The 19,057-nt window shown below is 35.7% G+C and overlaps 1 protein-coding gene across 1 annotated transcript in view; it reads left to right on the top strand.

The window, feature by feature from the left end:
- The window catches only part of PPP1R3A (protein phosphatase 1 regulatory subunit 3A), a 37,420-nt gene extending 19,204 nt beyond the window's left edge, over window positions 1–18,216 (top strand). Inside the window, exons 2-4 of the mRNA XM_047837338.1 lie at window positions 13,519–13,577; window positions 13,691–13,815; window positions 15,732–18,216. Coding sequence (XP_047693294.1) covers window positions 13,519–13,577; window positions 13,691–13,815; window positions 15,732–18,128 — 2,581 coding nt within the window. The 3' untranslated portion in view covers window positions 18,129–18,216. The remainder of the gene's footprint in view (window positions 1–13,518; window positions 13,578–13,690; window positions 13,816–15,731) is intronic.
- Window positions 18,217–19,057: the final 841 nt, after the last annotated feature.

Genomic DNA, 19,057 nt, shown 5'->3' with positions numbered 1-19,057 from the left:
AGGTATATTATAACATATTTTCTATACATGAAATATGGATAAGTTTCAAAAAATACTTGAGTATCTCTCCATGAATTCTGTAGTTAATTCTGCTGTAGGAATAAAGAATATGTTTGATCCCCTCCTTGTGGTATGTTAATTCAAAGACAAAGATGGAATAACTTTCACTCCATAATATTTTTTCTTATCGTTTCAATAGGAAATGTGGATATTACCTTCAACTTTTTGCAACATGCAAAATGCCAACATAATAATACCAGCTAATACTTACTGATTACTTGCTGTATGCTAGACATTGAGTAGTGTAAATCCACTTCTTCATTTAATGTATTACATTGGTATGAATAGTTACTCTTCTTGGTTTAATTAAATGTTTTTTTTCTTGTGTCTTCTTTCTTGGGCTTTTCTCAGCTCTCTGTTTCTCTTTCCCCTCCCACTTTCAGGACAAATGATACTATTCACGTTTCAGAGTCTCACTTTTTAAAAACAACGACTTTGTTCACGTTGTCCTGCCTTTAGCCAAAAACCAATTTGACCTTGGAGAAATATCTCAAATCAGGTTTTATGCTGAATTTTTACTGCTTTATTCAAAATGTTCAAGCGATTTGTATATGTAAACCTGCATTAAATCCAAGAAACATGGGCTGAAGGGGAGGAGGTCTTTGAATGTGAAGTGATAGATTCCACGTGAGTGCAGAATCTTTTGTGAAGAAATCCACAACAGAAGATGGAAGAAAGAAAATAGTTCACAAAAGGGGTGGGTGAAGGGTGGCAAAAAACATGTAATGCAAAATGTGGACATTTGTGAGGGATGCCTCAGTGCATTGCATTAATAATTTGCATATTAAGAAGTCACGAGTCTTCGCGTTAATGAATCCCTAACTAGTCTCTGACACAATAGACTGAACCGTCCCTAGAGGAGTCATTATGGCCTATCATGTCAATGAGCCGCATATTAATGACTCTCTTACATGCTCATCAACAGGTAGCCTAATAGGCTTCCATTGAGTTCTTTTTCATTTGCTTTTTAAATGTATCCTCTCCTTCCTTCCTTTTGTAATACTATTGTGAAGAATTGACAAAAAGGTGCATTAAGATGATTTTAATGTGTGACGTAAGTTCACAAAAGCATTAAATTTAGAAATAATGCTTTAAGCCTTACTTGGTCTGCCTAGAAAACTTTTCAAATGCAGCTAAATACAAATCCACTTGGATAATAGGGTTCTTATTTGGATTTTAACATAAACCATCCAACCCAATTTATCATATTTCTCTTTTCCCTGATATATCAATTTATGCTGTGATTAGCATAAGTAGAAGAGCTAGTTTGGAAATATGTTGGTGAAACTGAATTGCTTGAGAATGGAAGTGAATTACAACGGATTTCATATCATAAACACTCATTAAAACTAAAAAACAGTCGCTGATAATATATAAAAAATTCAAAACATAGAGGAAATAGACATGTATAATTCCATAGCAAGGAAGAAACAAGCTAAGAATGACTTTATAGCTTTTAAATTTAACAAAGGTAGTCACAGGAAGGCACTGTGTATTGGAACTTTTCTAACTTGCTTTGTCATGCCTCTACGTTTGTTGGCCCCAATTATTATATTTAAGATATCTGGTGAATTTTTACAAACATAAAACCTGTGATCTCCTAGAAGAAATACTGCAGAATTGTTCTTTCAGTATTTCTACTGAACTGTATACCATCTCACCCAACTTACTATCCAGATGAAAGAAAGAGTATTGACACATGCTTGAAATTCTTGGTCAGGAGACAGGAATGGACAGAAGCTGGGAAAAAAGTTGGAGAAGTTTCTTAGCACTTTGTTCCCCATAACAAAAATGAATTACTACTTGTCAACACTGCTATCTTGAGACACAGTTGAGGGCAAAGATGCTCAGGTGAATAGTTGAGGCTAGTGCTCTGACTTCATACCCATCACCCTTACTTCGTCAACAATTCCTTCCGAGAGGTGTCACTTCTGGAATGATTGGATTTTCAAGTCTGGGAGTCTCATGCTCCTTTGTATTGACTCCGTCTCCCAACCCTTCCAAACATACACTGGATATATCAATTTACACTTTAAAGTACTTTCTCTCTTTTTTTCTGTGGAAATATTTATTTATTTATTTTTTCAGTGCTTCACACATTTATTTTATTTACTTTTAAGAGATATTTTGGTCACTGTGGGGATCGAAATTGCTTTTTCTTAAAACAGTTTCAAAACGACACGTAACACAAATGCTATAGAGCTGGGATGTCAAAGCTCTGGATTTAACAAACCAAATAGCTTAGGCAATGCTTACATGTAGATTCCACAAAGAAAACATGTTGAATCAGAATTTCTTAAACTGCAATTAGCTGGCTCAGTAGTCAGGACTCTGTGAATAATGAGTTTTTACACCACCAGAGACAAAATCAGTATCATTATGAAAAAAATAATGCCTGCAATTTAGTATCTTCTGGAAAAAAAATTCACATGACAACACTCTGATAATTTTTGAAAGATGGAGATGGTATAAAGCTCTTAGCAATCACTTTGCTGGGGAATTGTGGAGAAAAAGAATGTCAGACTTCTGAAGTAGCAAGAGTCTCAGCTGAATAATCACTAGTTTCTTGTCACCCACCTACTCCATGGGTGACAATTACTTCCTTTAAAACTCAAGTGAAATAAGGACTTTGGGCCAATAAGTTTAAGAATATTTTCTGAAATCTCTTTGATGTGTATTCTTTAGTTTTTCCAGTACCTATCGCTTACAAACATTCACATTTCTCCTTCAGTGGAGTATAACAACTATAACTGGCAGGACGTGGCAGAGGCCCCCTTGGGCCAGGTTTACCTATAAGCCTTCTTCACTTAAAATTCATGGATTCTACTTATAATCACATCTCCTCCCAAAGCAACCTACAATGTTTGGTTCACACTTGGATCTCCAAGATCCTCCTACAGCCTCACAAATTAGTACCTCTTTAGAAAATACACATTGCCACAAAATGGCACATGTTGCCCAGATGCCATCACAGAATTAAACCTAAGTAGTTGTTGTTTTGTTTTGTTTTGTTTTGTTTTTGTCCTGATTCCTGTGAGGTGAAGTGAGCAAGAAAAAAAACAAAGCACCTAGTGCTTTGACATAACAAAGCAGATTCGAAGGGGCAATCCTGAGTAGGAAAAAGAGTGACAAAATGAAGAAACTTTGGAAAAGAAACTTAACAAAGAATTTTTCAGCAAAAGTATGTTTTTCAGTTATTGAAATTTCCTGCATCAAGAAGGCACAGTACCATTGTTTCCAGTACATATTCACGATCAAGCACTGAGGCAATGGGCAATGTTCTAACTGAGAAATAGAAGTAGAGATTTTCAGAAATGTAGTAAATGGAAAATAGGTAAATGACTCTATAAAACCATCTGCTCCCTAATGTCATGGTATGTGTTTAGTTTCTTGAATGCTTGAGCAGTTCACTAGAGTTTATGCAAGAGGCGTGTGGTTTGCCATGGTTTACGATTATATTTTAAAAGTAATAAATTAGCTTATATGTTACGTATTACCCAATACACTTATTTATCCCAACCAGTTTTGATACTGGTAATGTTCCATTATTTGAAACGTTCTACCTGGACAAAAGTAAAATAATGTGGAAATACATGATTCTGTCATCTTTATTACAAAGAATAGAAGATGAGCTCACACACTGTGCAGGTAGGATTTCTATCAATTTGAACTGATACTGCTGGTCATAAGATTTTATCAAGAGTTTATTTTTGACTGTATTACAATTTTAGGTTAACAGCTATTTCTACTGATTCTTCTAGCATTTTGATGTTTTTAATTAGTTTAAGAAATTTCCAAATTAAACATGTCAAAATTATATTCATAGATACTCCTATTATTTACATAAATATAGAACTCTAAAACCGGAGTTTTTAATAGCTATTTAATAGCAAAATGCTATTTAATAGCAAAAGTGAGAAGAGCAAATTCCTTCCAATTTGAACAATAAAGGGGTTGACAAGTGGTGGATGCCAGGCTGTGCGGAGAAGGTTCGTGGAGCTCAGTGGAGTCTCAGCAAGGAAATCCCTTGATGCGTTATCAATGCTTGCCATGGATGCTAGAGAGGGAGGCCAGCATGAGGGTATTGTATTTGATATCCCTAATCTAATCCAGAGCTTTCGCTTTAAAGATAAGGAATGTGATGTCCACAAAAACCATGTTCCTTACCGTATTAGTTATTCATCTCCAGATTCAGCATCGAAGGGAATATAAAGCCATTGAAAAATTTTGAAGTTTTTCTTTAAGATGATTTCCTGCTTCTTTCAATCCCTGTTAATAATGCAGAGCTGTCTTCCTTTTACTGTCCTTTCTTTATCATCAAGGAACTGAACGTAACTCGTCTTTCAATCTAAATCCCTTCTGCATCATGCCTTTAAATGTTTTTCCTTAGATACGTCTGTGCACAATTAGAAATTTATCTCTTTAATTCTCTCTCTTTTGATCATATATTTTGCTTCTGTTTTCAGTTTTATTCATGATTAAGAGAAGACTCCAGGTATTGTAACACCAAAGGAATAGATATTAAGCGCTAGTAGTTAATGTATTACAAACTTTACCTCTCATTAAGTACAAGCTTTTGCTTCCTTTCTTCCTCTAGTTCAGAAATGGGTAAAATAAAAATGTCTGAAAGTCTTTTTGGTATTTCTAGAAGTAGCCATTTGTCTGTGCCAATGTCAAGGCTAATGTACTCTTCTTAAGTGTCCTTTTAAAAAAATCTCAATTGAGGTACATATGTTTTTTTTTTAATTTAAAAGCTCTCCATTTCATTTATTTTCCTTTCTTTCTTTAAAGGAGGATGATAGAGGAAATAAAATGAGGTCCCCGCTTTGAACAAAAGGACAGGCTGAACTTCTCAGTTCAATGTTTAGTCTTTAGCTGTTTATCTCAGAGTGGAAGTTTGATTCTCTTTCAGCAATGCCAAGCATTTTCAAGCAGTGTTAAGGAGACACAGAGACAAGTCATGACTCACTTTGGAAGTGATCCTTTTTTATGCCAACTTTTTTATTCCTCTTGGAAAAGAGTTACACTTTTGCTGCCTACAACCTAATCCTGACATTTACCCTGATTGGTTAGGTAATTCCATCACATCAGACGTAGATTGTGTGGAATGGGTCTCCGAGACGTTTCACTCCTATTTTAAGAGACATATGAACTTTTAGCACAATGGCATTACAGGACCTTAGGAAAACCGTATGATTACTTACACAAAACCTACTACATTTTGACAGTGTTAAAGCAGAAGGTCCATATACCCAGAAACTGCAGTAGCATTAACTCAGTGCCCAGATCTTGACACTGAATAAAACAACTTGGTGATAGAACAAAGTGTGAATTAACATTCCCATGCACACTGTATTTGGAGAGGACACTTTTAAATAAAAGGTTACTTTCACTGAAGATCTGGTGATTTTTCTTTGGAGGATGGTCCTCTAAGAAGGGCACATTAAAAACAACTAAGCAAGTATGCTATCATGGGTTGCATATTTTACTCTTGAAAGTAGCTTGTGAATTAAAGATATGAGAGAATATAGGGTAAACATTAAAAAATACAGGTAAGTCCAAGTAAAAGGAAAAAGATGGGACTTTGGTGCTATGGTGTTATAAAACATATTTACCACACAGTAGTGATAATAATAATAAACTTATCAAACACTTACACATATTGAGACTATGTTAAATAATAGCCCTATATAAAGAGGAGGCAATATTTTGGAGAAAGTTGAGGCATAGAGAGGTTAAGTATCATGTCTGAAGTCACATGGCTAGTAAGTGGTGAATGAGATGTGCATCCAAGCCTTTCTCTTTCACTCTAGTTTGACCCTCTATGAGAGAACATTGGCATGGTGACCAAGAAATCTGAACATAGTTCTAGTTTACTTACTAGTGTGCGTGACTTCTGCCATATTGTTTCCCTAGGCTTTAGTTTCTCTGCCTATGATATGATGGGATGGGACTATCCAAGTATGAGGCCTCTTACAGAACTGAGGTCCTATGAATTGAAGGAGTTTGGCAAAAAAAAAGTAGGATAACATTTCTGAAGTTACATGAGGCTAAGAAGTTGAGCGTCTGTAGAACTGACTCAAGTTGTGAGTTATTAACTGCTGACTCATAAACACAAATTATTGTTTTCTTGTTAATTTATTAGATAGGTTTCAAATACCTTTCAATTTCTACCTTATCGATGTTTCATCATTTTATTCTATAAGATACCTAGACTGGTCTGTTTTCCAATGTACTTATTTTCTGGGTATATGTGACACGTAAACAGTTATTTTGTACATAGAGCTGCAGCAATCCTTGCAGAATTGGATGTGACTTGCTGAAAAGTCAGAGACATAAGGAGCTACTTCCTGCATCACTTTCCTGGATTCTTAGAGTGTCTTCCTGCAGCCCTTATATGAGCAGTGAGACTAGATGTTTTCAAACACTAGAACATCTACTAAAAAATGAAGTTCTACTAAAAAATGCAGTTCCTACTCCCCACTCCAGACATGCTGATTCAGAACCGGTTTTGGGCCTTCAAAGCAGCATTTTGTAATGAGTACCAGGTCATTTTTTGAAGGAGCTCAGTGAACCACATTTTAAGAAGCATTGTTAGGATTTTAAGTTTGTGCCTGTTAAACTGGCTGACTACTATTTGATACCCAGGGTTTTGATCTTTCATTCTTCCTAAATTGTATCTTAAATTGCTTGACATATTTAAAATAGCTCTTTTTTACTGATAATATACTTGTACATGACACTTTAAACTTAGAATTGCCTCTCCCCTCCTCCCTAACTAGCGTTACTTCTTATTTTCAACTTAGAGGCCAGATCCTCCTGGAAACTATTTCTACCCCATCTTCCACCCCACTGAACACACACTTATTACACTGTGATTTGTGTAAAAAGTATCTGTCTTCCCATGGGTTTGGGAGCTCTTTGAGGGCAGGAACTCGGTCTTATTCATTGTGATGATCTAGTACAATATTTGGAAATTTGTGGGCACTCAAACATTTGTTAAATCATGCTTGAATGAATGAATACGGATTGCTATATATTTTGTTACTATTACATTTCATAGGGATCATTATTAACTGGAAATCATTAATTTCTTTACACATCCAAAACATATTTATTATCTACTTGAGGCCATCACATAAAATTGCAGTACTATATCCCATTTCTCTGAAGTGGGGGAAAATTTTTAAATGTAAAGATGTTGTAGCCTTTGTGCAATGGTATTATGAGAGGTAAAAGAAAAACAACATAATCTGGGCATTTTTCACTCAATAAGAACTGATTTTCATTTCCCATTTTGTCAAAAGCCCAAAGGCTTTCTAAGCCTAACACATTTCCTTCAATGAAACTCATCTGCTTTCCTTCACCCTTGCTTCGCCTCCTGATTTCTCCATCTCAGGTGAGGGTAGTTCCATCCTTTGGAATTCTGAAACTAGAAACCTCTGCATTAGCCTTTATTTCTCTTTACCCATAAGTGTTTTCTAAATAGTAGTAAAGCGTGTTACAAAGTCTTATCAAACTAACACAGAGTAAGGGAACTGGGTTTGGGGCCAGGAGGGTCAACGGAAGCAGAAGAATGACTCTCTCCACTGCCTATCACTAGGGAAGGGGCCACCTGCGCAACTAGACCCAATGGACTCCGTGCACTGACACACACCACGTCTATATCAGGGTTTGCAAATCTGCCTCGCATGAAATCACTTTAGGAGATTACCAGTAATATCATTGTCCATTCCCCCCACCCCACCTCCATGTGCAGGTCTATTAATTTAAAACTTACAGAGATAGGACCTGGTGCTTCTGATGTGAAAGGAGATTTGGGGAACTGTTGTTGTATCAAGAGCTATAGTTTTTATGGGAAAAGAGAAGGACAAGGCAGCAGGGCTCCTGAACAACTGGCATGCTTAAAGTTCCGTTATGAGCTTGATCTCTAGTTCCTTAGAAATTCATCAAGATAGAATGCCCAAATCTAGCAAAACAAGTTGGCTCCAACCTAGAGGCTGACTGGTAACTACTTAGAATATTATGGGCCCAGGTGAACAGAATGGATGAAGAGGCATTTTCTTTTTCCCCAGTGAAGGACTAGAATAATACCCAGAAAACTAATAAGCATAACTTGAGGGTCCCCTGTCTAAGCATGTGAGATTAGGAAGGAAGGTGCTTCTCATGGGTACCTGAGAAGCAGATCACCCAGCCCATAAGAGATCAGAAACCACCCTGGAGACTAATTCAACACTGTACTGACTGGTAGTGCAGGAGCCCCAGTTAACTACCAGACTTAACTCTCCCTTACTTAGGTCTTAGGAGGAAAAATAGTAGATTTCTAAATCTCATGAGTGCATTAGCTTTAGTCATTTTTTAAATCTATCTACAGGAATTGATCAACAATCATATTGTTGCCACATCAAAAGGATGTAGCATTTCATTTCTCTCCTCTTTCCTCTTGGCCATCGCCTTTAACCCTCATCATTTTGTGCCTGAAATACTGTAGTCATCTCATGGCTAGTCTTTTTGCCCCACCATGGCTCATTCTATCCAGGTTCTCCTTAGAAAGGTCCCACCACGCCCGCAGTGGCTAAAAACATGCTTAAAGAACTCAGATCCACTTCCCCACATGCTAAGCCCTTTAAAACATGCTCAAAAACAAACTGATGGTTACTAGAGAGGAGATAGGGGCATGAGGAGTGGGTTGAATAGGTGATGGGGATTAAAGAGTGCACCTGTTGTGATGAGCACCAGGTGTTGTATGGACGCGTTGAATCACTAAATTGTACACCTGAAACTAATATTACACTGTGTGTTAACTGATATTTAAATAAAAACAAAAAAATAGTACTCAAACTAGCTCCAGTTCTGTTCCTTGGCATTCTTCCCCTCCCCCCCCAAAATGCAATCCAAACCATCCGAACATTTTATTTCTGAATGTGTCTCGTTCTTTTGTGCCTTCTTAAATCCCTTAAATACCCTTAAATCTTTTACCACTTGTTATTGCCTCTGTCTGGAATGACCTTGCCATTCTTCTCTCATTGCCAGGCTCCTACTTTTCTCAATAACTCAGTAACTCAAAATGTTATTTCCTTTGTAAAAAATCCCATGATTCTCCCACAGAATAACCTCCTTGTTTCTGTCCTCTCTTTTTTTGTCTTAGAGAATATGTATAATATTCTATAATTTATTATAATATTTATCACTTATTATGATTATAATTGCCTATTGATGCACCTATTTTAGTCATTACATTATAGCTTCCTAGAAATAAAATGCTATAGTTTATTTATCTTGAATTTTCCAGTGTTTATTGGAAGTTATGAGAGTGGGTGATCAAAATATCTTCTAGAAGAATCAATGGCCCTTTTTAAAAAAAGTGTTTTATTTTTATTTATTTTGAGAGAGAGAGAGAGAGAGAGAGAGAGAGAGGGAGGGAGTGGGGCAGAGAGAGAATCCCAAGCACGCTCTGCACTGTCAAGACAAAAAGGTAAAGACCAGGGAAGAGTAGAAAGGATGTTATGCGTTTATTGAACAACATTTATTATGCCAATATTATGGGCCAGGCGGTGTGTTAGCCACTGGCCATACAAATAAATAAGAAACTTGCCTGCTTACAAAGGGCTCAGAGAACATAAAAGGGAGACTAGAAACATCCAATAATGCTTTTCATTTCTATGAAAATTGTGTATAGTTCTAGCCCTATCATCATCAACTTATCTTTCTCCTCAATTCTTCTAAAGTTGTTTTAATTATACTCTTTAGATGTAATGGTCATATGACTGATACTTTGAGTTTCAGAGTGGGATTTGATCTATAGACATCCTCTAATCTAATCAAAAGAGCAACTCATTTGTCTTAACAAATTATCTGAAACTAGAGTTTAAGTAGATATTTTAAATAATGTAATAAGCACCTGCAAAACTACCACTCAAAACAATAACCAACTCCTAACCATCTCATTTTCTCATTCCTTACCCCAAATTGTCCCACCTAATATAACCATAATCTTGAAAATCAAGCCTTCTTGATTATTTAGCTTTTTAGTATATTCTGTTTTCCTTCATATATGTATTCAAATTATTTCAGTAGTTTTTAGCATATAAAAAAGAACATCCTCTGATGTAATGTTTTTGGACTATTCATTTAATGTTATGTTACTAAGATTTATCCATATTGTTGTATGTCTCTTTGGTTTATTAATTCTGAGTGCTATGTAATATTCTTTTTTGTGATATGCCATAGTTTTGTGTCTACTTTTCTGTTGATGGGCATTTGGGTTGTTTCAAGATTCTGTAGTTGATAGCAATTTTTATCAATTAAATAGATATAAAAGAGTATCTCCTTGTGGTCTTGATTTACATTTCTCTGTTCTCTAACCATACTGACTACCCCTTTATGTGCATATTATAGGCTTATATGAAGTTTCTCTTCTATGAAATGTCTGTCCCTCTCCCCTGATTCTATTGAAATGTTTGTACTTTCTTATTGATTTGTAGGAGTTCTTTATGTAGTCTTGATACTTATTTGTGTTGATTTTGCATTCTTTCCTAGTTTGTAATTTATACATTTCTCTTATAAATATGTATTTTAATGAACCAGTTTTAAATTTCAATATAGTTAGGCTGACAATCCTTTTTATAGCCACTTTTTTTCTTGTTATTTAAGAAAATGTTTCCTACTCTGAAGTCCATAAGATATTCACATGCATTTTCTATTAAGAATTTCAAGGTTGCTGGGGCACCTGGGTGTTTCAGTCAGTTGAGTGTCTGACTTCAGCTCAGGTCACCATCTCACGGTTTGTGAGTTCAAGCCCCGCATTCCACTCTGTGCTGACGGCTCAGAGCCTGGAGCCTGCTTCAGATTCTGTGTGTGGGTCTCTCTCTCTCTGCCCCTCCTCCACTCACACTCTCTCTCTCTCTCCTTCAAAAATAAACATTAAAAAAAATTTTTAAGAATTTCAAGGTTGTTGACATTTCAGATCTTCATCCATCCAGAGTAGATTTCTGAATATAGGTTGTGCCAATTTCATTTTTTTTCTCATAACAATAGTCATTTTCCCTGTCTCCATGTATTGGGAAATCTCTTATTACCTGCTATGTGACATACAATGATTGTCATATACCCAAGTTATAGATATGTGAGAATCTTTACTAAGCTCTCAATCTTTGTCTGTCTCTGTGCCAACATAACTGTCTTTTTGAAGTTTGTTTATTTTGAGAGAGAGAAAGAGAGAGGGGTGGGAGAAGGGGTAGAGAGAAAGAGAATCCCAAGCAGGCTCTGTGCTATTAGCACAGATATGGGGCTAGAGCTCATGAACCGTGAGATCATGACCTGAGCCAAAATCAAGAGTCAGACACTTAACCAACTGAACCAGCCACCCAAGCACCCACAACATAACTGTTTTAGTAACTAAAACTTCATAAGATCTCTTGAAATGAGGTAGAACAAGCTTTCCTCACAGCTACTTCTCAGAAATATTTCTTCTTTCTTCAGTCTTTTGTTCTCTTTAAAACCATATTTTCAAATTTTATAAAAGACTGTTGTGGAATTTTGTTTAGAATTGGATTGAATCTGTGGATCAATTTGGGAAAGAATACTTTCATATATCTTCTTCTTATCTATGAACATGGTATGTTTCTCAATTTTTCTAGGTTTTTAGTATTTCCTGATACAATTTTATTCTTTTCCTTGTAGGAGTCTTACACATCTTCTATTAGTTTACTGCATAGATATTTGATATAATATTTAAATTTCATGTAGTTCAGCTTCTCTTTCTTGTATTTATTCCTGAATCTAAGAATCCACCCCCCCCCATATTTCTGTATTTACATGTTTTGTAAGACACCAGTGTAATAATACACAGTTTAGTAACTAATTATCCCGAAAATGAGTTAGAAGCAGGTTTATTTCCTTTTGATGCACTTATTTTTTAAAAATTGAAGTATCTTAGAGAATTAATTTAGAAAAATGATTGAGAGCATTTTAGTTAGTAAAAACAGAAGGCTTTAAATGTCTATGATTTTCCCTCTACAAATGAGATTTTTCAACACTGTTATGGGAATAAAGAGGAAGCAAGAACAATCAAATGATATTTAATGGTTTGGGTTTTTTAAAGCTCCTATATATTAGGTGTGTGGAGAAAGGAAAATGCATCAATTTGCAGTTAAATTCCATAAAAATAAATCTTTGCATATTTACTGGCCTCATTAAACGATACAGATTTATAGATTAAGTCAGTATCCACTATGTAAATGCTATATTTTTTCCAATGATACTATATTTATATAGAAACATTATTTTATTTAATGGGCCCACTGGAAAATACCAAATATTTTTGGTGAAGTTACAATTAAGCATCATAAATATATACAAAACTGAATTTCTTTCTTGCATGGTCCAGATGGAAGAATTTGCTGAAATGATTTGTTGAAAAAGATTGGCTTTCCTGGAAATTGGATCAACACTATCCACGTAGTGAAGAGCAGACTGTATTATACAACTTTATCAGACATTGCCAACTCTCTACGTGCATTTTATTCAAGAAAAGTCATTGAGAAAAGTCACTAGAAGAAAATTCAGCTGAGACAATATAAGAAAATGTGGACACTGGGCCAATCGTTTCTGATAGATTGGCTTGTGACATAGCTATACACAAAATAGGCTTTTTCAGTAACATTTTTCTTGCTGAGTGTCATGGACAAATCTAAATCCTAATGATTCCACAAATAAAACTACAAATGGAGTACATTTGAAATAAAAATATTTTTACCTTTCTTAATCACAATGCAGAATATTATCATAAAGGAAGTATAACCCAAATAATTTTAAATAAAGAAAATATATGCTTTCATATGAGCAATCTGAAGTCTTGGTTGTAAAATTAGCCTTTGGCAATACACACATAAAGTCTTTGAACTGAGTATAAATTTAGCTGCCTTTCAGTTTTTTAGTAAGTTTGTTGTTCTCTCCTTTCCTGAAAGGAGAGTTAATGTTGTATCCATCCAAATGAAGGAATTTTGAGTAAAGTAGAACACAAAAAATTAATCATTAGAACATTAAAAAACAATTTCCATGACCACAAATGGACTGACAGTTCATAAAACTTTAGCATTTAAACCAAGAGAAAAATGTTCTCACTTGCAAATATTAAATTCATGAATGATGGAATAATCAACATTTACACTTATTTTTACTTTGGTTATGTAAGTTTTAATATAGGCAACATAATCTCATTTAGAAATACAACATTATGGAAGTTGTTTTTAAATTTTTCTACTACTAATATTTGCTACTGAATTATTCTAAGAAATCAATTTTATTTATAAAGCATACAAAGTAACGCAAGAAAATATGAAAGGTTATATAATACTTATTTGGCTTGCTATTTGTTTGACTTTCCCCCTGTACAAAAAATACTTAGAAGATGTAGTCCCAGAAAACATGTATAACATTTTGTTTTAAATTTGACAGTAAAGAAGAATCATTATTGACCTCAGATGAGAATGACTTTGAGAATTCAAAGATTACAGGTACTATTTTTTATTTGATTTATTCAAATTAATTTTTAAACAAAGTCTGTGTCTTTTGTTAAAGCCTATGATGATAATAATCTCACATAGATACAATTGTATTAACTTTGCAGATACCTACATCCCAACAATTGTTTGTTCCCATGAAGACAAGGAAGACTCAGAAACCAGTAATCAAAATGTAAAAGACGTAAACAGGGAACATGATGAACATAATGAAATAGAATTAGAGTTGATGGTAAGTGTTCTGGTTGCCACGGTATTAGAGACGATGAATCCATTTATGCTTCAAAGATGCTGCAACGCCTGCCTTTCGATAGTTTCAACTAATATAATTTGCAAATGTGAAAGCACAGCCTATTCTGTCCTCGCATCTCTAGCTTGATCAACAAGGCACTTTGATTTCAGTATGTTGCTTCTGGTCTCTGCAGTGGTAAATTAATGACATTCATTTCTTATCTCTTTACCAGCGGCTCTGAGTAATAGTTTGTAGGAATTATAGAAGAGGTAGCACTATCCTGATGTGCATTTCTAATCTTTGTGACAAGTGCACACTTAGCATAAACTCGTCTCTAAAATGAGAGGGCTGGACTAGATGATTGTTAGAGTCTGTCCAGCTCTTCAAGTGTGATTCTTGCATTTAGCAGCATTTTTAAAAACTTACTTCCATCTTTATGAGACCCCCACAGTTCTATGTTGTTGGAAAGTATTAAATTACCAAATGAGGAGAAAATAGCCTGTGCTATATTTTTTAAACAGGAAACAAATCCAGCACTGTACAATTTAGTATTAAATTTGTTATCATAAATTTCACACTTGGTGAACATTCAATCTATTTGGAATTTTGGGGGGATGGTTTAGATAGCATTTTTATCACAAAGGAAGAAATGGGAGTAAATGAGTCACATAATGCAATTTATCCTTTACTGTATTTGGTTGGAGCTCATATCATTAGGATACATGGATTCATAATCATCTAAGATTAAAATGACATTTGCCTCTTCAAGTGTCAGAGCTGGAAAAGAAAAGAAATAGAGCTCATCTCTTTCCCTACATTTCCTACCTTTTCTATAGTGATATGGAAGCTGCATCACTAAAGTATGCAATTTACTTTGCTCCAACTTTAAGAAACTACAAAGTTGTCACCCATTGTGAGAATTCTCACCAGCTGAAAGTTAACATCGCCATTTTTTTTCAAACCACAGAATATAATGAAAGGGCCCTGAAAAATCACATACTTCACCAATACACCTCATTACAATGAGCAGACTCAAATATAAAAGTTTGTTTAGAAGTTACTGAGATTGTACATCCAATAAATGAACAGGGAGCTGTAATTTAGATGCTAATTTGCTCCATGCTGACGTTAATGCATAAAACAATGAAGCTCTATAATAGATGGAAATACAACCAAATCTGTGGAACCCACAGGCATTGGCTTACAAGACAGCTGTGCAGTTGACAAGTAACATGAGCCTTATGTGAGAAGAAGGGGAAAACGTAAGATTTGCATATAATTATTGAGATCATGCAAATGTCAGTTATGAGGAGAAAAAAAAAACACAGGCATCTCACTGTTAAATCCTGACAGTTGGCATCACTGAAGAGCTCAAATACATTTGAGTACCAGTTGGCAGAGGGTCATTAAAACAGAATTTGCAGAGACATTAACTCCCTCACTTTTCTTTGAGTGACGTTTTGCTATTAATAGTTTGCAGAGGCTTTGCAGAAAACATATTAATAAGAGAAACTGTAATAGGGGCACCTACAGCAAGTGTAAATGCAGCAAGGGGCACCCAGGAAGCTGCTCTCTAATTGATTAGCATGGAGCTATCAATGTGTATATCCTAAGTGAGGAGAAAGTGCAATGACAAGCAAGAATAGTTGAATAATACAATGTGATATTTGGAAGCTGGGAAGGAGAGTGATTAATTTTGGTCCCTTTTCTTATTAATCTCATTCCCAAGTCATAGCCTACAAGGATCCCCCCAAAACATCCGGCTTTGAGAATTTATACAAAATCCATAAATGAAACGAGCCAAGGAAACCTACCGGTTAATTGCTAGCCCCGTTAATGAAATATATGGAGTTCATTTTGTATATTTAAAATCATTTGGTCATTATCTGTTTTGTTTTTGTTCTTTATCCCCTAAGATAAATCAATGCTTAATAAGAAGTACAGCTTCCAGAGATGAAAAGAATACATTTGCGATAGATCCGGTCAATTTTCCAAATAGAGCTGAGGGGTTAGAGAAGAAGCAAATCCATGGTGAAGTGTACACTGACATGTTTAAAAGGCCTTTGTCTCCAAGTTCATCAGCAGAAAGCTCCTTCAAGGGAGATTTTTACTTCAATGAAAAATACTCTTCAGGAAGTAAGTGTAGTCATCAACCTTCAGAGAAAATTACTCCAGATATAGGAGAAATCAAGCCACCATTGGGAGATACTAGTAGTGATGAATTAGTGCAATTACACACGGGCAGCAGAGAAGTACTGGATGATAATGCTAATCCAGCCCATGCGAGAGGCAGAGTGCAAATATCTTGTCCCTCCTCAGATCAACTAGTCACAGAGAATCTCAATAAAAAACATGAAGGAGGAGCTGAGAAAATTGAAGTGAAAGATTGGGAATGTTTAAGAAGAGGTTTCTGTTTGGATTTCTATTCAGAAGAATCAGTAGGAAAGGGATCTTCTAAGAAAGATCATGGCAATGGTAATACTGAGGAGGGGGAGCAAAGAACACATTCAGGTGTTAACGAAAAACAAAGCAAAAATTTTCATTCAGTCGTACATGACCAAGAAAGGAAGCAGGGCCACTCTGAAATAAGTATGGAAGGGACCGGAGCTGGTAACAGAGACCTAGCCGTTCGGCTGAGTAAAGACACCACAATTCCCGACCAGACAATCAGAGCAGATACGTTTCATTCACCAAGGATAAGTCTAAGTCGGGAAGAAGCTGGGTTAACAACTCCAGAGCATGGTCTCTCGACTAGTGACGGCACCACTATTGGAGGGATGCCTGATCAGGTTTGTTCACGAAGAAATGGAAAAGTTTTGAGGAATGATTGTCTTTTCCAAGTTGAAGAAGAAAAATCAGGTTGGATTAATCCTGAAGATCAGAATAAGAACGCACAACATAAACAAAGTTGGAATGTTCTGGAAAGTCAGAGAAAAGCGAGAGAGAGCAAGACAAATAGAACAGAACAGATCAAGGAACAAGCAGATTGTGAAGACGTGTGGGGAAAGAGAGATAATACAAGGAGTTTGAAAGCTACTCCTACGGAAGAATTGTTTACCTGCCAAGAAACAGTGAGCTGTGAACTGTCTTCTCTAGCTGATCATGGTGTTACTGAGAGAGCAGAAGCAGGTACAGCTTATATAATTAAGACAACATCAGAAAGTACTCTAGAAAGCATGTCTGCTAGAGAAAAAGCAATAATTGCTAAGCTACCTCAAGAGACAGCACGAAGTGACAGGCCCATCGAGGTAAAGGCAACAGCGTTTGATCCACATGAAGGGAGAAATGATGATTCACATTATACCCTTTGTCAACGAGATACAGGAGGTGTAATCTATGACAATGATTTTGAAAAGGAGTCACGTTTGGGTATTTGTAATGTACATGTAGATGAAACGGAGAAAGAAGAAACCGTATCTATGTACAATCCCAGGAAGACACATGACAGGAAGAAACGTGGCATTGGAAATATCACATCTGTAGAAGAATCCTTACAGGTCATTACAGGCAATCAAAAGGCAGCCCCAAAACTGGATTTACATTTGGGAATGTTACCAACAGACAAAAAAACATTTCCAGAAAACAGAGATCATAAACAGGTCCAAGAATCATCAAAGAGAAAGGATCTAGAAGCTGTTATTCATTCTGCTTTAAATTCAGACACTAATAGAGCTTCTCAGAATGGCTCTCACGTTTCCAATCACCATGCTAAAACCTCAGTGCCATCTCATGAACAGGCAATTGCTGTAGAGAATATAATTACTACCATGACTCTCCAATCTATTTCTACTAAATCAGAATATAATTGTAATCCAACAAGTGAAATCCCGGGTACCGAGAAGCACCCTCATCCTGGGTCTACACCTGAAGAAGTTTCTAAAAGTTCAGGAGTAGTGACATCAGGTAATAGCAGAGAAAGATTGACAAGCCAGATTTTTCAACAAGAAGAATGCAGTGAGGAAAAATCTCTATGGCCAAAGATTTCTGTCAGTGAAGCCGCGGAGAACATGGAAGAGGCAAGGCATGGAAAAGAAGGATTCAACTCTGGACAATCACCGGGCTCTTCAGGTGACAAGGAATCCGAGAGCTCTTCTTCTGCTAGTCTCCTTGCCCAGGAAGGTCAAAGTGAAAGCAGTGAATCTCTGATTTCAAAATACACCAACTCTAAAATACCTTATTTCCTTTTGTTTCTGATTTTTCTTGTAACTATCTACCAGTATGACCTGATGATTGGCTTGGCATTCTACCTTTTTTCATTGTACTGGCTATCCTGGGAAGGGGGGAGACAAAAAGAGTCTGTCAAAAAGAAGTAACCTCACCACTATTATTATTTTCTCTTAAATGATAAGCTTTTTAGCCCCAAACATTTGGATTGGTGAAAGAGACTATTCATTGTTCAAAGACCCAGTGCAGTTTTTCTCTTGAAGGATCATTTAAAAAGGAATGCGTATGAAGTTTGCTCCTTCATATAAGTAATTATTCTATATAGGACCATTATGTTTGGATCATTAAATGCCTATATGAATATGAGATCTGAAGCACGTCAAGTTGAAATTAGGTACAGCTGTTGCTCCTTAGCAGGCTATGAAGTTGCAATGCTTCACGTCTCTTCACTACTTAAAGTGCCATTTCTTGCATTCATTTCTTTTGCAGTAAAGCTTCATTTTTCCCCCCGAGAGTATTTTTCCCTCTACGGTTAAAAAAAAAAATAGATAAAACATGAACAATGGCAGAGGACTTTTTTTTTTTTTTTTTGGTCTTTTGGTATTGACCATGAAATTTGCATTTATCACTGTATCATTTATCAGCACGTTTTGATAGATCAAATCTTTCAACTTTGATTCCATATTTTTAAGAACAATACCCATGTATATTGAAATGCATAAACTTAAAGAAAGACCTTGTTTGTTTGAATACTTTATACACGGATCCTTTTTACCTCCTTCACACATTCAAAGAGCACTCATAAGCCGAATCTGACAGAGACTGAAGCAACTGGGAGATAATCTTGTAATCTACAAAATTTTGTGGGTGGCCCGTCCTTAAGCAATGTTTTTCTCTTGTATAAAGAGAAAGCATAACACAGTTGAACAATTTTAATGTCAATTATTCAAGAGTCAAGGTTTTAAAGTTCTACAAGCATTGCTTCAGAATGAATTTGTACTTATAAAGCATAAAGCATTAAATGATAATAATAATTAAAAAAAGATTTCCAAATGAACTATTTTACTTGGTAGTATTT

The sequence above is a fragment of the Prionailurus viverrinus genome, chromosome A2 (genome assembly GCF_022837055.1).
Source record: "Prionailurus viverrinus isolate Anna chromosome A2, UM_Priviv_1.0, whole genome shotgun sequence".
In the NCBI taxonomy this organism is placed as follows: Eukaryota; Metazoa; Chordata; class Mammalia; order Carnivora; family Felidae; genus Prionailurus; species Prionailurus viverrinus.
Note: the sequence above shows the minus strand (reverse complement) of the source record. Positions and strands in the feature narration are given on the sequence as shown.